General features: G+C 38.2%; 2 protein-coding genes across 2 annotated transcripts; one reads left to right on the top strand and one right to left on the bottom strand.

Moving 5' to 3' along the window:
* The first annotated feature begins 8,030 nt into the window (after positions 1 to 8,030).
* Positions 8,031 to 8,595, top strand: ksh (transmembrane protein 167A-like protein ksh). Its single transcript, XM_090162969.1, has 4 exons — positions 8,031 to 8,117; positions 8,179 to 8,288; positions 8,346 to 8,380; positions 8,436 to 8,595. The coding sequence occupies exons 1-4, from the start codon at positions 8,115 to 8,117 to the stop codon at positions 8,504 to 8,506; spliced, it is 219 nt and encodes a 72-aa protein (XP_090019095.1). The 5' UTR covers positions 8,031 to 8,114; the 3' UTR covers positions 8,507 to 8,595.
* Positions 8,513 to 13,336, bottom strand: Naa35 (N-alpha-acetyltransferase 35). The gene is made up of 17 exons (XM_090162968.1): positions 13,201 to 13,336; positions 13,074 to 13,107; positions 12,815 to 13,004; positions 12,589 to 12,756; positions 12,371 to 12,532; positions 12,221 to 12,304; positions 12,036 to 12,156; positions 11,783 to 11,964; positions 11,129 to 11,188; positions 10,978 to 11,066; positions 10,744 to 10,909; positions 10,496 to 10,674; positions 9,623 to 9,708; positions 9,441 to 9,559; positions 8,870 to 9,133; positions 8,720 to 8,800; positions 8,513 to 8,664 (listed from the first exon to the last, which is right to left on the bottom strand). Exons 1-17 carry the CDS (start codon positions 13,265 to 13,267, stop codon positions 8,605 to 8,607), a joined length of 2,112 nt encoding a protein of 703 aa, XP_090019094.1. The 5' UTR covers positions 13,268 to 13,336; the 3' UTR covers positions 8,513 to 8,604.
* Between the last annotated feature and the right edge of the window lie 5,980 nt (positions 13,337 to 19,316).

Here is a 19,316-nt window from a genome sequence, read left to right as displayed (position 1 = left end):
ATTTGCGAAGATTTTCATCCGTGGGAATATAATGAAATGCTAAATGTTTGCTGTTTCGCGTGTTGGATGTGCATTTTGGCACACAACAAGATGGCATTTTCTCTAATTAGTATGCAAAAAAAACCATTAAAACACATTTTTTAAGTTTTTCAATTATTCAGCAATTAATCTTACCTAACTGTGGACCAAAAAACTTTAAGATTTTACATAATTTATATTAATGTTTGGTAAATAAAAAACGCGTCTCCCATATACATGCTTTAAAAATAGCGCCAAGAACACCGCCCAAAAAAAATCCACTTGGCTTATTAACGCGTTTTTCTCACGGTATTTAAAATATTCGGTATATTTTGGCGTTAATATTTCGGTAGAATATGTTAAATATGTTACTTTAGTAATAATAAAATTTTTGTGATTGAAATTTGGGTAAAAACGACGAAAACACAGTTTTGATTCGAAAGGTTCGAATTTCCCCCCTTTATCCAATATAAAAAAAGATATAATTTGTGTATGATTTGAACGCCCTAGCGGGAGTTTTTCTGCTCACTCGATTACATTGGAACTTACGCGAATGATATGGCCGCTATAGCGCGAACAGCGCGCAATCGAAGTTGGCCGTGGTTTGCATGAAGTCCCATGGACGCAAAAATATTAGGCCTAACGGAGATTTTCGCGTTGCCGGCGGCCGTCGCGTGGATTCGGACGGGGTGATCTTGTTTCTTCTCTCTCGGAATTTGTGACGTCAAAAGCTCGAGGCGAGCCTCTTCTTCCCGCCCCAAAGGTTTTCCCCCCACAACCAGCGCCCAGCGCGTCCGCGTGAGCCAACCTTATAGTGCGGCTAGCATTTTTACGAACCTTGGTAAATACCAATACATAACCCTCTTCCTCCAAATTAAGGAACTAACTAAATTTACTTCATGCTTTATTAAGTTAAAGTTACATCTGCCGCTAACATTATAAGGTTAAATTTTGTAACTTCTGCTGAAGTTAAGAAAAATAAATGAACTTGCCAAATTTATTTTAAAAAAAATACAGCTAGGCAGGAGTCGCAATCAGGAACAATTATCCGACCGAAATTAGAAAATCCATAACTTGGAGGAGGTGTATATGGAAGCTAGGAGCAACAAACACAGCACCCCACACAAGGAGAACGCAACCCGTCAAGAGTCGTGGATTTTCTTGTGTACAGTTTTCATTGGCTAGACGCTTTAGCGCCTGCTGCCGTCGGAAGGGGAAAATTCGGAAATTGTCTTCCCCCCCTCGCCCGTAAAACGTTCAGCGTAAAGGCTCGTGACGCTCGTCCAATGAAATTCGTAGACAACCCTTCGTTAGCGTGTTTAAAGGCTAGCTGCGTTCTCCTTGTGTTTGAGTTTTTAAGTGAGGGGGGTATGTGCGGGTTTCATTATTTTGCGCGGGTTTTTTGGAATTTTATCGCGGGTTTGCTGGAAAAATACTGGGAACCCTGCCGGCCACCTGAATTAATGACTTCAAAAGTCGCTTGATGACTTAGGCCTAAGGTGGTGCGTCACGTTTGAAAATGAACTATGAAATATGTCAGTTTGATCTTTTATTTTTATTGGAAATTGAGTAACAAGGACAGTCAAAAATAAATCAGTTAGATGTTGGTATTAAAGGGAAAACGACAAGTGGAAAAGTACCGAAAGGGGGAAGGAAACATTAAAGTGCTCACTATCACTAGCAAACCTAATCGCGACCACCAAAAAACCACCCGCGTTCGAAAGAGACGAAACAGTAGCGGCACTAAGGTTTTTTCACAGGTGCGCTAATTATTTTGTGGCCCCTAAGAATTTTGTGACCCTTACAATTTTAGTAACCCCTTATAAATTTTCCAGGAAGCGAGAAGAGCAGGGTCGTTTAATAGTTGCGGCTCTCGTCACGTTTACTGGACCCCCCTGACCTTGTCTCTGACCTGGAGGGGACACTCAGGGCTCAAGAATTTTTTTTTCACCCGGGCAAGGGGGATTTTTGGCGCCCCTCTCATTTTGAGGCTAAATTAAACTACCCCCCCCCCCCCGTAAAAACATTACTGTGTCCATGTTATAAATTTGCCGTTTTCATAACAATAAATAATCTCTTTCTAAATACTTTGTGTAAACATATTTAATACCTTCTTTATGGTACATGGTCATTTTACATGGAGTTTGAAACACTAGGTAAGGTGGCAAGACTAGTATACCTTAAGTACTTTACTTATAATGTCCATCCTGAATAGTATTATCGTTAATATATAGGTTGTTCACCGTTTTGAAATTTTTATTTTTTGAACGATAATTATAATTATTATTGAGAGGGGGCGGGGAGGCATGAATGCCCAACCATGCACTTCGACCCTAGGTCCATTGTTCTCCCCTGACCTATGACTTAGAAAAGTCCTATCTCCGACACAAACCTTAAGATACTTTTGGCTGGCATATTAAAGAAGTCGTTAGTTTCCAATTGATGCATCCCAAGATGCTCTAGCCTTTGAGCCGCATAAAAATCGCAGCTACAGAGAACGTGAGAGGCAGTTTCCTCCTCGGCCATACAGGCCCTACATAGTGGGTCATCGCTGATACCAATAAGATTTAAATGTCTGTTGAGCTGGCAGTGACCTGTAAGCAGGTCAGTAACCCACCTTATACTAGATTTTGAGAGCGAAAGCAGTTCTTTCGCCCTTTGCCTAGAGGGGCCAGGAATAAACTCCTTAGCCTGTCTTTGGCCATCCATCTCGAGCCAGAGCTCAAGTTGATGGTTAGTCATGTACTTGGAGACCAGGCTGCGTATCAAGCCACGGGGGATAGGGACAGCAGGTTCTGGCCCACAGAACCCAGCCGTCGCACCCTCCCTGGCCAAGATGTCAGCCTTTTCATTCCCATGATACCCCTTATATCCTAGGACCCAATAAAGTTGAACCTTATTAAGCGTACCGAGATTGGAAAGGAGATCCAAGCAGCTAAGAACCAGTCTGGAAGAAACACTAGACTGGTTTAGAGCTTTTAAAGCAGCCTGGCTATCCGAACAAATTTGGATAACTTTCCCGCGATAGTTCTTCTTAAGACAGAAGTCAACACAGAAGCAGATAGCAGAAATCTCTGCCTGAAAGACACTTGCATAAATCCCAAGGCTCTCGTAGAAGCCGTATTTGGTCGTTAGGCAGTTCATCCCTGCGCCCGCACGTAAATGGGTTTTAGACCCATCGGTGAAATAGACAACTTCCCCTCTGGTACCGAGGGTAACATTTGACCATTCTGTGCGGCTAGGGAAGTTCACGCCGAAAGGCTTACTAAAACGAAGTTTAGCAGCCATGTTGTCAGAACCCATTAGAAGAACAGGTAACCGACTGGAAATATCCCTAAAAAGCGTAGTGTGGCTCTTTTCCCAACTATTGGCCATCCACCACCCGTTTTGGTTTAGCCTATAGGTACCAAAAGTAGCAGCTTCCTCTATAAACAAATGTAGAGGAAGAATATTCAGTAGAATTTCTAGAGAAGCAGTTGAGGCTGTTCTCATAGCTCCTGTTTTGCCAACGCAAGCTAGCCTTTGAAGAGTGCGCAGTTCTGACTGCACCGTTTTAAGAGTAACCCTTGGCCACCAGACTACAGCTGCATAGGACAGTATAGTATTGAACGATAGGTGGTAGACGAAAATTTTCAATCAACAAGTTGTAGAGCGTACTCGACCACCATTAATGAAATTGGTTTGGTCAAAAACGGACAATTTTTCATTGAAATAATACGTCATGAAAAAAACCAAGTTGGTACTACCCAAAAAGGTTTACGACTCATGAAAAAGAAAGAGAAACCTATCTAATTTGAAATGATCGTATGTTGGTAAAGATAAAAATAGGGACTGCTTTTTAAGCCAAATCATTTTAAATCTTTTTTTAGAGAAAATACAATTTACATAGTAGATCAATTCCAGAATTCACGCGTCTTATTTGGGGCAAGAATGTTGCAAGAAGTCCACGAAACCGTCTAATTTATGCCAACTGAATTTCCCACGTGTTTTTTATTTTGCACTACTCTGTCGCTTAAAGTGTGGTTCCATTTTATTATTTAAAGAGACAGCTTGGTTTTAAAATCATTCTCTGAGCGTACTCCAGTAAAATAAAAAGATGCCTCGTTATACCTGTGAACAGCGGTCCAGGATGGTCGAATTATACTACGGAGATGGTCAGCGAAATGTACTTGAATTGAGTCGATTATTTCAAATGTTGTATCCTGACAGTGTGTCAGAATTTATAGCCCGGTGTACCTACACCTCCGACTTCGGTCAGGTTTGGGCTGGAAACTGAGCTTCGGGTCACCCTAACGGAGATGGTCGGTGCAAACTGGCCACCTCGGCGGATTGGGTAGCCTGCTGTGGGGTGGCGGGCCTCCATATGAGGGCACGGTGGTCCTGCTTCCTGGCCTTTTGGAGCACACCGGGATCTACGGTGCCAGCTGTGCCAGGTTATGTGGACTGCTGTGTTCCCGTCGTTCCCCTTTAGGAGCTCTCTCCAAAGGGTATGACCTACGTAGGTAGGTTGTCAGCTGGAGTTGTTGCTATAGCATCCACTCTTAATCCCACCACTGTGTGCGAAGTGAGAATTGGTCAACCCATTGCCGCACCTTTAGCTGGGTTGAGTGGTTTGCATCAAAGGTGCGACCATCATTAGTAGGGTACTACTACCCATGCTGGATTTGTCACCTGTCCGGGCTTTGGGACGCTGGCGTAGGACACTATGATGATAGGCCTCCGGAAGTATGGCCCCTGTTACTAGGTACACCGGGCTAAAAATTCTGGCACACTTCTATTCTTGTAGTATCGCCCAACCACTTTTTCTTCTTATTATTATATACCCTGGTTTATAATGATAATACCAGAAAAATGCTTCATCCGTCAGAATTGCAAAATAAATTAGTAGCAAAAAAACGTTCATCGACGATGTTGGACATTTTGGTTGGGAAAACGATTTGTATTTCTAATTAGCTAAAGATTTTTCAAATTATGTTACGCTTTCATTAAAAAAATTATAAACAAATCCAATTCTTGGTAAACCAAAAAGGCGCACAACTCAATTTCGGCGCCCCTCTCGAACCGGCGCCCCGGGCAATTGCCCGGGTTGCCCGGCCCTTGAGCCGCCCCTGGGGACACTTGAATGCCCGGGGTATTTACCTAAATTCCCTTTCTTTTCTTTCTATTGTCCATTCAACTTTCTCTCAATTTCCGCTCCCTTCCTCCCGAATCTATCTTATTGAGTAAACAAATTGATTTTGAAAGTTTTTTTTTCTGAAAAAAAAAAACAATAAAACAAATTTCTAGAGATAAAGAAAATTCATAAATTCAAATATGTGGTCTCTTAATTATAAATATGTGGCTCTTTTAATATAAATATGTGGCCCCTCTCAGAGATGCAGGGGGGGCTAAAGCCCACTTCAGCCCACCCTTAGCGCCGCTACTGAGACGAAAGTCGACCAATTTCGAACGAGATGACAACGACAAAGGCACGCAAATTAAAACAAACGTTTCTACGATAGGCTAGAAAATTCTTGCAGTAGGCCTAATATTTATTCAATGAATCGATTATGTTCTTTTGATTCCTCTAAGAATTCGTGATTCAGCTGCATGATTCCGTGATTCGACTAAGATTCCACTATTCGTAAGTGATTCTGAAATTTTTGTTATTTTTCTATTGAACTCTCGAAACAACGCTCCGATTCCGGTGATTCGGAATAAGTTAATCTACGCCTGTACAAGCTTGGATGAATAAGGAAGCTTGGACCACTTTAATAAACCATTTTTTCCAAGCCTGTAACATACATTCAAAAATTGGGCGGGAAACTTTCGGAGGCACAGAGTGACAGCGCTATCTAGATTAGATTGGTGGCGAACTAAAATTAACGAGTCTCTTGCCATCTATCAGTTATAAAAAATAATTGGTACGCCTGCCATCTGTGGCCAGCGATGCCAGACGTACGATAATTATCGTACACGTACGCGAATTCCGTTTCAGGTACGATGTACGATGTAAAATGTATTATCGTACGCGAAAGTACGATAATTTTGTCTATATTTTCCAAATTATTTTTACGCTGTTACAACACCACATATGATAAAATTAGGAGTAGAAAAGGCTTGGGCATATAATCGTGTTTCTTCTGCCGTTGCCGTTATTTTCTACGCGCGCAGTGAAGGATGGAGCCTGCAGGGGAAAATTCCATATGTCTATCGCGAACTCTTTCCCCATCTAGAAGCCGAATGCCGAAGAACTCCCAGAATACCTAGCGCTTTAGCTGACCCCTATGAAACGGTAATGTACGGATATTTCCGAAACGTGGCGCCACTTACACGCGCCTACCGGATACCAAAGGCTTATGGGTAATGCTTTGGCTTACACATCGCCCCACCAAATTCCCCAACTTCCATGCTTGGATCTTTATCCGGACTATTTTATTTGAGCAACGGTAAGTTAATCATATATAACGTCATAGAAGCCGTTTAAGAAGTAAAACATTTATTTAGATAATTAAACCAATAAGATAAACGTTATATTATTAGTTATTTTAACAATAACATTAAAATATACATTTACAATGCAAATCTCGACGAGCCTACGCCTAGAACGTTAGGCCGGCTTTAGTGTTCGCTAGGCCACGTGCAAGTTACCCTATAGAGGTAGAAAGTTTTATTTTTTGAAAAATTTAAAAATGTCACCCCAAAAATTTCGCACCTACTAATTTTCAATTTTTTTTCGAATAATTCCACTGGTCGTGAGTTTGAAACTTTCATACAAATCTGGTCTAGATGGAATCGAAACTCCAGTTCTATTATCTAATATTCGAGAGGGAACCTCTTCTAAATATTTTCCGTAATTTTTACTTGGCATGAGGTCGTCAGAGAACGTAGCGATTACTTTTTCTTAATGAAAAAAAAAATACAGTCATGATGGTCCTGTATGGGCAAACCTATGGAGTGGCGTCAACGTGGCCAGCCTCTTTGAACACTTAGAGCACCAATCGAAACTCCTGGTAGTGCCTTTCCTTTTAACAATGTTGAACGTGGACCACATATTATAGGTTAATTTACAGCCGAGTTCACACTATAAACTTAATTTGGACACTTTCGAATAGGCCAAGCTTAAAGGGCTCCACCGGCGTTTGTATTTCGTCAGTTTCCCGCGAATTACGGACATAGGGAAAGCTTCGACACGTCGTCTGCTACCTGATTTTCTGGGTGAATTTTTCAAACACCGGTCAGTGGGTGCCTGCACCAGTGTGAGAAATAAGGCACTATCACAGGCCAATCGCCCTGGTGACCACTTTATTAATTCAAAGTTTTTTCCCTTCAAGATTTTAGTTCATTATAAAAATTCTATATTAATCCCTAAAATTGTTTGGTCTTTGCTTCTATGCTGTGTGCTTGGCCTTATGTCAATTGTGTGTATGCATGGTTGACTAGGGGAGTCTGTCTACTCTACATTATAGAAGAAGCGAATGTAGCAGTAAGCAAAAAGAAATATAAACAGTCTCTCTCTCAGTAGGCTTGTTCGGGTCGGGTCTATAGCACATATTGTCAAGAATAGGTAATTTGACCATAAATTATGAAAGCCTGATTTTGCAAGGTTAAAAGTGGTAACTGGCCACAGGTCCAGTTTTAAAAAAATCGATATTTCTCACCCTGGACTGCACGATTTTACTACGCATACGCCCTCTTTTAGCTACAGTAAGAGCTAGCGTATAAGCAGACGTTACTGACAATCAAAGTTTTAAAACTTTCGCGGAAATATATGAAAATATATTTTTATCCGTTGAAATAACTTACTTTATTATTACAATACAATAAAGAAAAGCATTCACTACCCGATTTACGCATTTTCCATTCTAGCAGACGCTACACACCCAAGAAGTGATATGAAACCTTCAGCGCCACCTAGAACCGTTTCGGTTGCGAGCTACGCCATATACCTAGTGTACGATAATTTTTCATTATGTACGATATTTTTACAAAGTTCGTACGATAATTCATTTTGAGGCTTCTGGCAACGCTGTCTGTGGCTCTTTTTTGTCATGTTTTAGTTAATAATGGCTGACGCACGAGGGAAATAATTTTGTAACTCCTCCGTAACATCCCAGATGGTAAAATCTTTCTGAATTACTTTTCCTATTACCATCCATTAGTCATAATATTGCATTTCAGTCTGCTTTATTCAACTTTCAAAGCCTTCTAAGTGTGGTTCTCTTGTTAATTTGCACTTGCACCTACGTTAGGGCTATGACTCCGAGCCTAATTGATCGAAATAAGACTGGGTAAGAAACAGCAGCATTTGACATAACCTATTGTATTAATTTTTTGTATTATCTCAGATTTCTCGGTATATTTTGGAAATGTGCCAGAATTGGTTAGTAATTTTAATAGTCAATTTTAAATAAATTTTTTAATCATTCTTTCTGTAGGTGAAAGAAAAAGCCCTTATGTAGCTTTGTGTTGTTTTGCAATGGCATTTTCAGTTCTATTCTGGTTATGAAACTTTTTTGTTAACTTCAGTAACTTCCATTATGTGTATTAACAGATTAAAACGTATTTTCAGTACATTAAATTTATTAAATTACTTGCGACACTTTGTTAAATAATTTTTATCACAGGAAAATTTTTGTGCAAAGAAAAATCGAACTCTGGTTTATCCTAGAAATGAAAAACAATTATCTAAAGCTCTAAAGAAGTTTTAAAAAATACCTACTTTAGTTTGCTTTTTGTGTCCACTAAGAAGTAATTTAACCACTACAAAATTGGTTTTGGCCACTTTCATTAATGATGATATCTGAATAATATTTGTTATCATAATTTTGTTTTCAATATCCAAATGAAAAAAATACCAAAACCAACTTACTTCTTCAGTATGTTCTGAAATTGTTTCCAAAAGAACGCGAGCATGTTGAAAGCATTTGCAAGCTGCCACAAATAAATCTTCAGAAGATGGTCTTGGCATATATCGATTAAAATCAGTCATCTCTCGGTATTGGGTGTACTGGACTGGTGGTGGTGTGATTACGTTGCTAAATGGAGAAAATCTATGCTCATAACGAACGTGTTCATTATCAAATTCAACGTGAGGCCTCTGAATTTTGCCTTCCAAACCAAAACCAGCAACAGCCTACAAGGTTAAAACCAAATATAACATAAGAAACGAATCATACATAATTTAGAAATTTTTAAGTCAGGGTTGCCACAGTTTTTTCACAATCATATTCCCTGAACATCTCCGGAGATTTTCCCTGACTTATTTTGTATCAAGGTTTTGTTTTTTTTTAACCAATATTTTAGCAAAAGTTTCCTAAGCTATTTGCTACCGAAATTAAATTCCCTGACATTTTCCTGATTTTTATACCCATATTCAAATTCCCTGACTTTTCCAGGAATTCCAGATACCATGGCAACCCTGTAAGTTTAAAATAACCCACCTTATAATATCCTCCACAAAGATTTTGGAGGGCTTGGTTCAAAAGAAGTTCCCGACTGTGGGGTCTTCCTTTTTTTTTCTTTTTGTTCTTTTTTGTATTTCTACCTTTAACCTGTTGTTCTTTAAAACATAACTGTTTCTAAAACGAACAGTTTGATATAAAAATTGCAATGACAAATATACCTATTCTGGATTCTTGCTCCATTAGGAAATTGTCAGCCCTTGTTAAGGCTGACACGAGCCATCCATAAAGAAATTCATATAAATACCTATAGGACATGAAAATATAAAACAATTAACATTTTCTATTTGACTACACTCAAGATCACCCTGATAAACATTTTACGTTTCATTCATATGTACTTCAATAGATTTTATAGTTTCTTTAACTGCTCACACTCACTCGGAGATAGAAAAACTGATCCGCTAATTTTGACAGATCAACAAATCGCGATCGAGTTTTTTCGGGGTTTCTTTACAGCTTGAGAATAAAGTGCATATATCTTTAAAACATATGTCCCCTTTTTCTCAATAAGGACGGGATCAATAATGATGAAGTTAGAGAGTGAGTGTCAAAAATTCAAATGGAAAAAACAATATATAAATAATTGTAAATTTTCTGGTTTTTAAAAACCAATGAAATTGATTTGATAAACCTCTAGCGCCTTTCTCAAAAAATTTCTCATTATTATTCAAATACTAAAAAATGGTATATATTCCCAGTGGCGGACTGGGTCTAATATTTCGGGCTGCCAGAAGACAAAGGGCCCCAGCTTTAACAACTATAACGCTATCATGTTTGAGGGGCCCACTTCATGAACAGTCCGTGGGGCCCAACTGCCATCGGGCAGGTTCATTCTATGGCCAGTCCGTGGGGCCCAACTGCCATCGGGCAGGTTCATTCTATGGCCAGTCCGCCACTGTATATTCCTAATTAAACAAGTATTTGTAATTTGGTTTGTATGGATTGATGATTGAAAAGATTTAAATCAATTAATTAAAAAAAATATTTGATTAAATCTGACAACCATGATTTTTAAACCGCATTGGACTTACCAAAAAACGTAGGTATATTCGTGAGTAGAGTATAGCTCCAGTTCAAATCCTGACAAAACATATTGAATCATGATTTTTAGTGTATGATAAAGAATCCATGTCCCAAAACAGGCTAAATGTGGGAAGGGATTGTCCATTTTTAAAGAAATATTGTGTAGGAAGGCATCGACTTTATCAGCCTAAAAATTTTAATAAAATTATAAAAATATGATTTTAATTTTTTTCCACTGAATTGTTTAAAGCCGTACCTCGTCTTGAAGGATGGCAAAATCTTCTAATAAATGGGCTAGTTTGTCCCTTTGTCGGGCTCGGTTATGTCCGTAAATTTGCAAAAGGTCGCTATAAGGCCGAACGCAATGATTGAGGAAGGTTTCTACGTATTCTTTAGCTTGAGCATTTAAAAGTAATGGGGATCTAAGAGCATCAATACCGCAATTTATCATTTTCTTTTAAATACCACAAAAGAAAGTATTACATCATACTTGCTCATAAGAACGGGAGGTTTGATAAAAGCTTTGATAGCTTCACGAAGAACGTCAACCATTTTGGGACTTTGAGACTGATACAACAGCTTAAACAAAAAAAAATCATCAGCCAAAGATTAAAACTATGCAAAGGAGATTTAAGTATAACCTGCAAAACTGATCGTGAAAGTACACACGGACACGTTTTACTGAATTCCGTGAAGAAATCCTAAAAAAAATGATGTTATTTACAAAACTTCCAGCAAAATATCAGCACACCAACGCACGTCCGATTTTTTTAATTTGGATACTTTAGACGATACTGAACAAATATTTCTATGTCAAAATTATTTTGCGGAAATGAAAATTTGCAGAGATATTAATTTTGTCTGAATTAAGGGCTTCAAAAGTCGCATGATGACTTAGGCCTAAGGTGGTGCCTTGGGTATTAGCCTAGCTAATTATTAAAGGTAAGTGTGCGTTTGTTTGTTTGTGTTATGAAGGATTTAAAAGTCATGGTGAAATTAGTATTTAGTAAAATTGTATAAAAGAGACACGATACTTCATGACTTCTCGACCTAGAGGACATATTACTAAGAAAAAATATAAAATATTTGGTCCCCAGCCCAATATTGCACAAAACATAAAATTTCGTGTATCCTACTACACCACAAATGGAAAAGTAAAGCTAGAAAACTTATCTATTTTTATTTCCGCAAAATAATTTTGACACAGAAATGTTCAGTATCATCTAAAGTATCCACATGCGTTGGTGTGTTGATATTCACACAAACTTCCTTTCAAGAAGTCAAAATGAACTTACCAGAGCGGAATGAAAAGATGTGCATTCCGTGACATTACCAATATGAATTAATTTAAAAACCAAGCATTCTAAATACTGCGTAGACTCCTTTCTTGTTTTAATTTTAGTATAGCGGGGAAATGTTGGAGGTAATAGACGTTGATTTACGAGAGGCTCAAAGCCCATTATCGTTGGATAATCAGCTTGCAAAAAAAAAATTAAATAAATTTAAAAACATTTAATATTTTCAGAAATACAAATACTCAAAAGATACCTCTATTAGAACTTTCTATTGAAGCATCCGGTTGGATACCAAGTTCAATGGTACGACTTATAACTGGAAGTAGTTCTAAGCAATGATTCAGGTGAGTTTCTGCTTCTTCTATTCCAGCACTCTACAAGTTAAAACGTCTTGTTAATAAAAACCTGTCATTTCCGTTTACAAAATTGTGTAAATGCCTTTTTTTTGTTAAGTAATAGAAATGCTTGGTACAATAACCGACAAAATTTAATTCTTGAAAAGACTGCCAGTGAACCCTCGTGCTAGATTTAGAAATATAAAATTTTATTTTTTAAATAATGAAATTAACTAAAATGAAAAAAAATTACCTCGAGTTGTTCATCTAATTCTTGCTCTTCTCCCGGTCGAGCTCTGGTGTTTTTCACCTTCCTTTGTAAGTCTTCCTCAACTTCCCTCATCATACCAGCTGACCTAACATCTGTGACAGTATCAGCTAACGTGTAACCATACATTACTGGTTGACAATCTTCCTAAAATTTTAAATATCTTTCATACTAGAAATAATTATCTTAAAATTGGTTTATACCTCTTCAAAAACGCTAGCTTTGTTCACAAATTCTCTAATAACTTCAATCAGCTTCAAAACACAAATACTGAATGCTTTCAAGACTCTGTCTTCAATAAGCAGGGGTTTGTGCAAATAGAGATTCGTAAACACCGTTTGAGCTAATGAATGACCTTCTAGCCATGTAACCTGAAATTAGATATAGAATAAGTCAAATTAACAAGAAATATGTTATTACAAAACTTACTAGGCAAGCCAAAGTAGCATCAATTATTCCAATACGTTCCTCTGTGGTTAAATCATTGATTTTCAGCTTTCCAGCTTTAAGTGCTTGCTCAAAATTTTGAATCTTCTTATTACCCCGATTGCACATCATACCAGCATCCATTTTGGGATCCATCATTTCAATTGCGGACATTGCTTCGTAAAGTCCAAATCTAAGAAAAAAACCATATTTCATTCATCAGTACCTTTTAATAATACAATACATTTCACAAATTACTTACGTTTCCTCGTTCAAGAGCTCACCGAGATTAAGTTCTTTTGGGGAAAAAAAAAGGAAAACACAAGAGTTTAATTATCAGTTATAATACAAATCATTATGATTTTGGGACCACAATAAATAATACGAACCCTCAGTGGCTTTGAAAAAGTCTTGGGTTATTTCCATCCAGTCATAATTTTCGTTGTTAGAATTCATTTTAAATTAAAATATTTTTATTACACCAACTAGTTATAAATTCATTGAAAATTTATAGCGAGCGTTAGAGCAGACGATAGCGTTCCGCAACATGTGTGGCAGGCTGAGAAATAAGGATTTTTTTTAAACTGGACCTGTGGCCAAAGTATTCGTCATTATTCAATTTGACCAAAGATAATTTAAACTCGTACCCTAGATTCGAAATCACTCTCTCGCGCATTGCCGATAGCGTTTACCAACTTCCCGCTGGAACTCAGAAAAAATTCGCTCCATGGTTTGCGCCTTACCGAAACCGATGGAGCCCGATTTTTCTGAGGTCACGTGCCGGAAAAGGGTAAACGCTTCGTAACAAAGTTACAAAACCGTCAATGGGAAAGCTCTCAGTATTCGAATCTAGGGTACGAGTTTAAATTATCCTCTTCAGTGAATATTTCGGCTTTGTTCCCATTTCCTCTAAAATGAAAAGCTCGGTTCTTACTTCCGTTCAAATAACGCAGCAGTTTCTTCAATCCCATCCAGTGTTCGTTGGAAGGTTTTTGGTTAAATAAACTCATATACGTTGAGGCGAAAGCCAAATCCGGTCTCGTAAGGTTGGTTAAATATAGCAGGCTTCCAGTAACGTGTCTGTAGAACGACACCCTTTCTTCATATAGTTCTTGACTGTCTTCGCAATTAGTGTATTTTGTGCCGAGACAAACTGGTGTGGCCGCACTTTTCGAATTAAGCATCCACATTTCTTTAAGTAGTTCGGTCGTATAAGATCGAGTTTGGTCCAACGAATATACATCTTCGGTTTTTTAACTCTCATTGATAAGATATTTCATTCGTTCGATTTCTTCGTCCAGAGAACTTCGTCATCAAAATAGGTCCATCGTTATGAAACACCTGATTGCTAATAGTCACACGGATCCGCGCGAGAGCTCTTGAATAATTCACTGTATAATTGACTGACGACTAGATTGGTGTAAGCCATAAATACTCTTTCGTAGTCTGTGAATGTCCTCCTTCTTTTCTAGTTCTTGACTAGTTGGTACATTTGGAAACGTTTTACTTAATTCCCTTACCAAAATGGGAGTCTTACTTTAGTCGCCAATTAGTCTCAATGTAGGATTAAGGAGTAAGCATAAAAAACTGATACCAGAATTGTGGGTCCCAAATAAAATCTATTTTAGTCTCAATAAAAGAGTTTTATTATTATATATTTAAATGAAACTCATTTTAGTCTCAGTTAGGAAGACTCATTTCTGGAGACTTGAAAGAAACTTAATTGAGAGTTGATTATGAGTTACAATATTATATTAAAATAAGAGTCATTTAAGACTTCACTTTAGTCTCATATTTGAAGACTCATATTTGGGGACTTGAAAGAGACTTAATTGAGAGTTTACTATGGGTTAGAATTTTAGATAAAAATAAGAGTCATTTAAGACTTCACTTAAGTCTCATATTTGAAGACTCATATTTGGGGACTTGAAAGGGACTTAATTGAGAGTTTACTATGGGTTACATATATTAGATAAAAATAAGAGTCATTTAAGACTTCACTTAAGTCTCATATGGGGAGATTCATTTCTGGGGACTTGAAAGATACATAATTGAGAGTTGCTTAGAGGTAACAATTTGAAGTTAAACTAAAAGTAATCGTAAATTTCATGTTAAACTTTCGACTGGATCCTCTTATCTAGCTATTTTGGTAGTGTTATCTAAAATGAGTTTCGCTCAGGTGCCGCGCAATTGATATAAATATATGTACATTAGTCCAAACAATACACCAAATATTTCATATGATCTACTGTACTATACTTTTAAATTATACTTTTAAAATTATATTGTAGTAAAGTCCAAACAATGGAACTCATCATGAGTTCAACTATAATGACCCCTTAAGATTAATGGTAATGGATTTGCAACTTGAATCTTGAAGCTTGGTTACAAAATTGTCATACGGGATTGGCTGGCTATATTTGGTTAAGCTAAACTTACTTGAAACCCTCACATACTTAAAATTAAAATTTTTGTTATAAAATAAGTTTCAAAATTTTAAGTCTATTTACTAAATAATATACTTGAAATTCTTCAAATTGGATATTTCATTTCAAGTATAATTAATTTTAAGTATGAGTGTGTAAAACAACTGAACTGGGTCAAAAATAGCCTATCATCTAGCGCCATCCTTGAAGTCTGGAGATTTTAAAACTTGCAATCCAGCATGGCCGCTGAACAAAGTAGTCATTTTGATTCAGTATTTGAGTATCCAGATAGAGGGTCATTATAAAATAAGATATTTAGAAAATAATTTTATTTCTTTAAAGGACACCCGAGCGTAAAAACTACCAGCTATATAGCGATCGCCATGCAATAATTGTGAAGAATTTCGCTATAGATTGCAGTGGACTGCTCACATACAGAGCACCCTGGATGTATATTAGTTTTACTGATATCGGTAAATTTCCAATTACAGCTAGAGTTCTTTTACCAAAATCGTGACTGTCACTTTTAAACTTAAAGGGAATATAACCTCAGGTATTTGGTGTGGAACACCAACGTTTGCAGCTCTAGCCGCTCTGGCCTTGGCTTTAGAAATGTTTGGCGCCACTGTACAGGGTAATTTAAAAAAATGAAGGGGTTTTCCATAAAGATTGCTTTGCAGGTTATATTCCCTTTAAAAAGGTTTTATTTAAAACTGCTACAGTTCCAAATGCAGCCTCAAATCAGATTTAAAGGGAATATAACCTCTGGTATTTCTGTCGCCCTCCAAAGGTTCCAATATCGTCCGCTGCCTCCCATGGCTTTTCACACCGGCGGCGCTGATAATCGCTGATTGTGAAGGGAATAAAGAAAATTGATGGGGTCTTCCATAAAGAACGCGTTGGAGGTTCTATTCCCTTTAAATGAAGTCTTAAATGTGTTTATTCTTGCATACTTATTTAAAACTTGATTTTACAATATTTTTGCACCGTAATTAAGACTCATTTTCTTAGAATAAAGATGAATTAAATCTGATTTGAGACTGTATTTGGAACTGTGGCAGCTTTAAATAAACCTTTTTTAAGTTTAAAAGTGACAGTCACGATTTTGGTAAGGGTTCTTCCGACAATTCCTCGAAGTAAATAGGCACTTCCATCTAGGAGCAACAAACACAAGGAGAACGCAGCTAGCCTTTTAACACGCTAACGAAGGGTTGTGTACGAATTTCATTGGACGAGCGTCACGAGCCTTTACGTTGAACGTTTTAGGGGTGGGGGGAAGACAATTTCCGAATTTTCCCCTTCCGACGGCAGCAGGCGCTAAAGCATCTAGCCAATGAAAAACGTACACAAGAAAATCCACGACTTTTGACGGGTTACGTTCTCCTTGGGGGGTGTTGTGTTTGTTGCTCCTAGCTTTCATAGACACCTCCTCCAAGTTATGGATTTTCTAATTCCGGTCGGCCGCGATGCCGAATATCTATTTTCATCTGCACTACTGGCGCGTAGGTTGTTCATAATCCAGTCCGGGTCTTTTTGCATTACCCAAAGTAGCATAAATCCCAAATGTGTGTCAGAACGGTATAGAAGTTAATGAGAGTTTGTCGCAAAGTAGAAAAGGGAAACGAAGGGGGGGGGGTCAGAAAATACGTCATGGAAATCGAGGTACTCCCGCGGCGCCAAGTGAGGAGTTTTAGAAATTATGTCTAAAGTCGAGTAAATAGAAGAGAGAAAATTGCGTCAGACTATAGACTAAATATAATGTTTCTAGTACTATTCCAACTAGTAGGTTATGTAGTCTATAGTGCGACTAGGTCTCACTAGAAATTTTAATAGGCACGACAAACTTTTGGGTTTTATGCTACTTTTGGTATTTACCCAACGCTACTAGTCTCGCTCGGTATCCAAACCCAGACGTTTTTTGTAAGTGTAAAAAAAAACATAACGTTACGATGTTTTTTCCCCCAAGGTTATGTCAGTTAAGAATCTGCCTTGTTTTTTTATTGTACAGTATTATACTCGCCTGGAGCTCTTAAATCTTGTGTCACTTGGGTTCACGTAGCAGCTCACTACACTACTTTCATATTTTAGTGATTGTATCTGGTCATTTCATCAACTCAGCTGGTTATTGAAATTGAAAACCTCAATAGGTTATGAGCCTAGCAGGCTTCCACAGCGCAACTTGATGTCTTGACGTGAGATCACTGGATTCTTGTTACTGATTGCGACTCCTGCCTAGCTGTATCCTGAGTGCAATGGATGGTTTGCTACGACACGACGTTGAGAAGCTGATTGGTCCCGATAACTGGAGGAGCTGGAAGCGGCAAATCATTGACATATTATGATCCGAGATGTCTTCGACGTCGTCACTGGTGACAGAGTGGAACCGTTAGTTCAATTTCCTTTGGAAGCCGAATCAACGGTCACTTACGCCATGAGAAGAAAAAATTCAACGTAGCATTCAGTACATCCCGTACGGTCATCTGGTCAACCCTGTCGAAAAAGATCCAGGATATGATCACGAATTGCGACACGCCGTAGGAGATGTGGGACAAGATAAACCTGTCTTGATAGAGCTAGATAGTGCTGAAAGCAGGCAAATTATTCCAAGTGCGTCAGGTAGACTACGAACCAATCAAGTGCTGGAATATAGACAGGTCAGGCTTGCCCTTGACCGCTCTATTGAGGAAAGACTGTTCTACAAATTTCAACTATGGAAGAATAAACGTTTCACTAACTGTTTAAAATTTACTTGTTGAAGGTTGATTTATAGAAATCTCGACGGAAAGATTAATATTGACGATAAAGGTGTACTGGTTCAAGACGACTTAGGACCATTATTAATACAAAGACAAGGGATAAATTTAAAAAAATTCAAATTTATTAAGTGAAGCTATTACGATTCATTGAACACTGGCTATTTACAAATATTAATTAATATTTATATACTAAATTTAAAAAACAATATTTTATCTTCGTCAAACATAAAAAACTACAATGTCAAACACTAACAGAGTGAAGTCGCAGAGCGCCCCGTCAACGTTGGACAGTTGTGGAGTTGAGTCAAACCACGCTCCCCAGAGATTGCCCCCGGGAAGTCAAAAGACAGCAACATTGCCGCACTCGAATGTGCCACCGTTCCTGCCTTCGGGGAACCAGGTTCGGTAGACCGACAAATCACCCCGACCTCTGATTTAACCGTCTTCCATGGATCCCGAAGACGGTTTCACAAGGTAAATAGAGTTCTCTAAAGTTTTGTAACCTGAACATGCAAGTGTCCTCGCCAGAAAAGTGGATGGAAGTTACCACAACAATTGTTGCTAATAAATTGGACTTTCTTTGCCTGTCAGAAACGCATTTGACATTTGAGGGACGGCAATTTACCACCTACGCTTTCTGGTTTATCGTGGTTTGGTGTAAATCGAGTGGGTACCGTGAAAAAGGGCGGTGGACTTGGAGCTAACATCTCCCACTACAAAATTCTGCAGCTATTTATTTTGTACTGAGTCCTTGTATTTTTTTGTACATAAAATTTGTGTTGAGTCGAGGACTCAAAACGAGTGAGCCGCCTAGTATTTATTCCGAGCCCTAGTCTGAGCCGAGGCCTAAACGAATTGTTTAGGCAAGAAGAGCCCGAGATGAGCCCAAATTTGTTAACTTAAGAAAATTGAGCTCGAGACGAGACGAGGGAAAAAATGAAAAACAAATGAGACCGTGGTGAGTCCACAAGGAAAATAAAGCCTAACACGAGTCCGAGACGAGCCGTTTCAAATCCGGTCGTTTTTCCCGAGTCTGAGCTGAGCCTGTACAATATTTTTCCTTAAATTGAGCCAGAGACGAGCACTTAAGCGTTTGCGTAAAGATTTTGAGATGAGCCCGAGTACAAAGCTGTTAAGGATATGGTGGCTAGGAAAAGAAAGACAGTCAATAAGCGAATTGAGAACGATATTGCTAAGTCGGGAAAATCAATGGGAAAAATTTTTTGGAAATATTTGTCTAGGCTTCGGAAAAGTCCTTCTTCTATGGCGTCTAAGAAAACGGGGCTTTCGTGGAAAAACTTTACGAGAAACAAGCAATGATTT

Source organism: Leiobunum rupestre, chromosome 11 (genome assembly GCF_980474605.1).
Source record: "Leiobunum rupestre chromosome 11, qqLeiRupe1.1.hap1, whole genome shotgun sequence".
In the NCBI taxonomy this organism is placed as follows: Eukaryota; Metazoa; Arthropoda; class Arachnida; order Opiliones; family Sclerosomatidae; genus Leiobunum; species Leiobunum rupestre.
Note: the sequence above shows the minus strand (reverse complement) of the source record. Positions and strands in the feature narration are given on the sequence as shown.

Bases quoted from the DNA above. Each gene is read 5' to 3' on its own strand.
- ksh (XM_090162969.1), top strand. The intron at 8,289-8,345 runs GTAAGAAACAGC...GTATTATCTCAG, and splicing joins ATTGATCGAAATAAGACTGG to ATTTCTCGGTATATTTTGGA. The intron at 8,381-8,435 runs GTTAGTAATTTT...TTCTTTCTGTAG, and splicing joins TTGGAAATGTGCCAGAATTG to GTGAAAGAAAAAGCCCTTAT.
- Naa35 (XM_090162968.1), bottom strand. From the start codon at position 13,267: ATGAATTCTAACAACGAAAATTATGACTGGATGGAAATAACCCAAGAC. The intron at 9,134-9,440 runs GTGGGTTATTTT...TTAACCTTGTAG, and splicing joins TTTGTGGAGGATATTATAAG to GCTGTTGCTGGTTTTGGTTT. The intron at 8,801-8,869 runs GTAAGTTGGTTT...AATATTATTCAG, and splicing joins TTTCAGAACATACTGAAGAA to ATATCATCATTAATGAAAGT.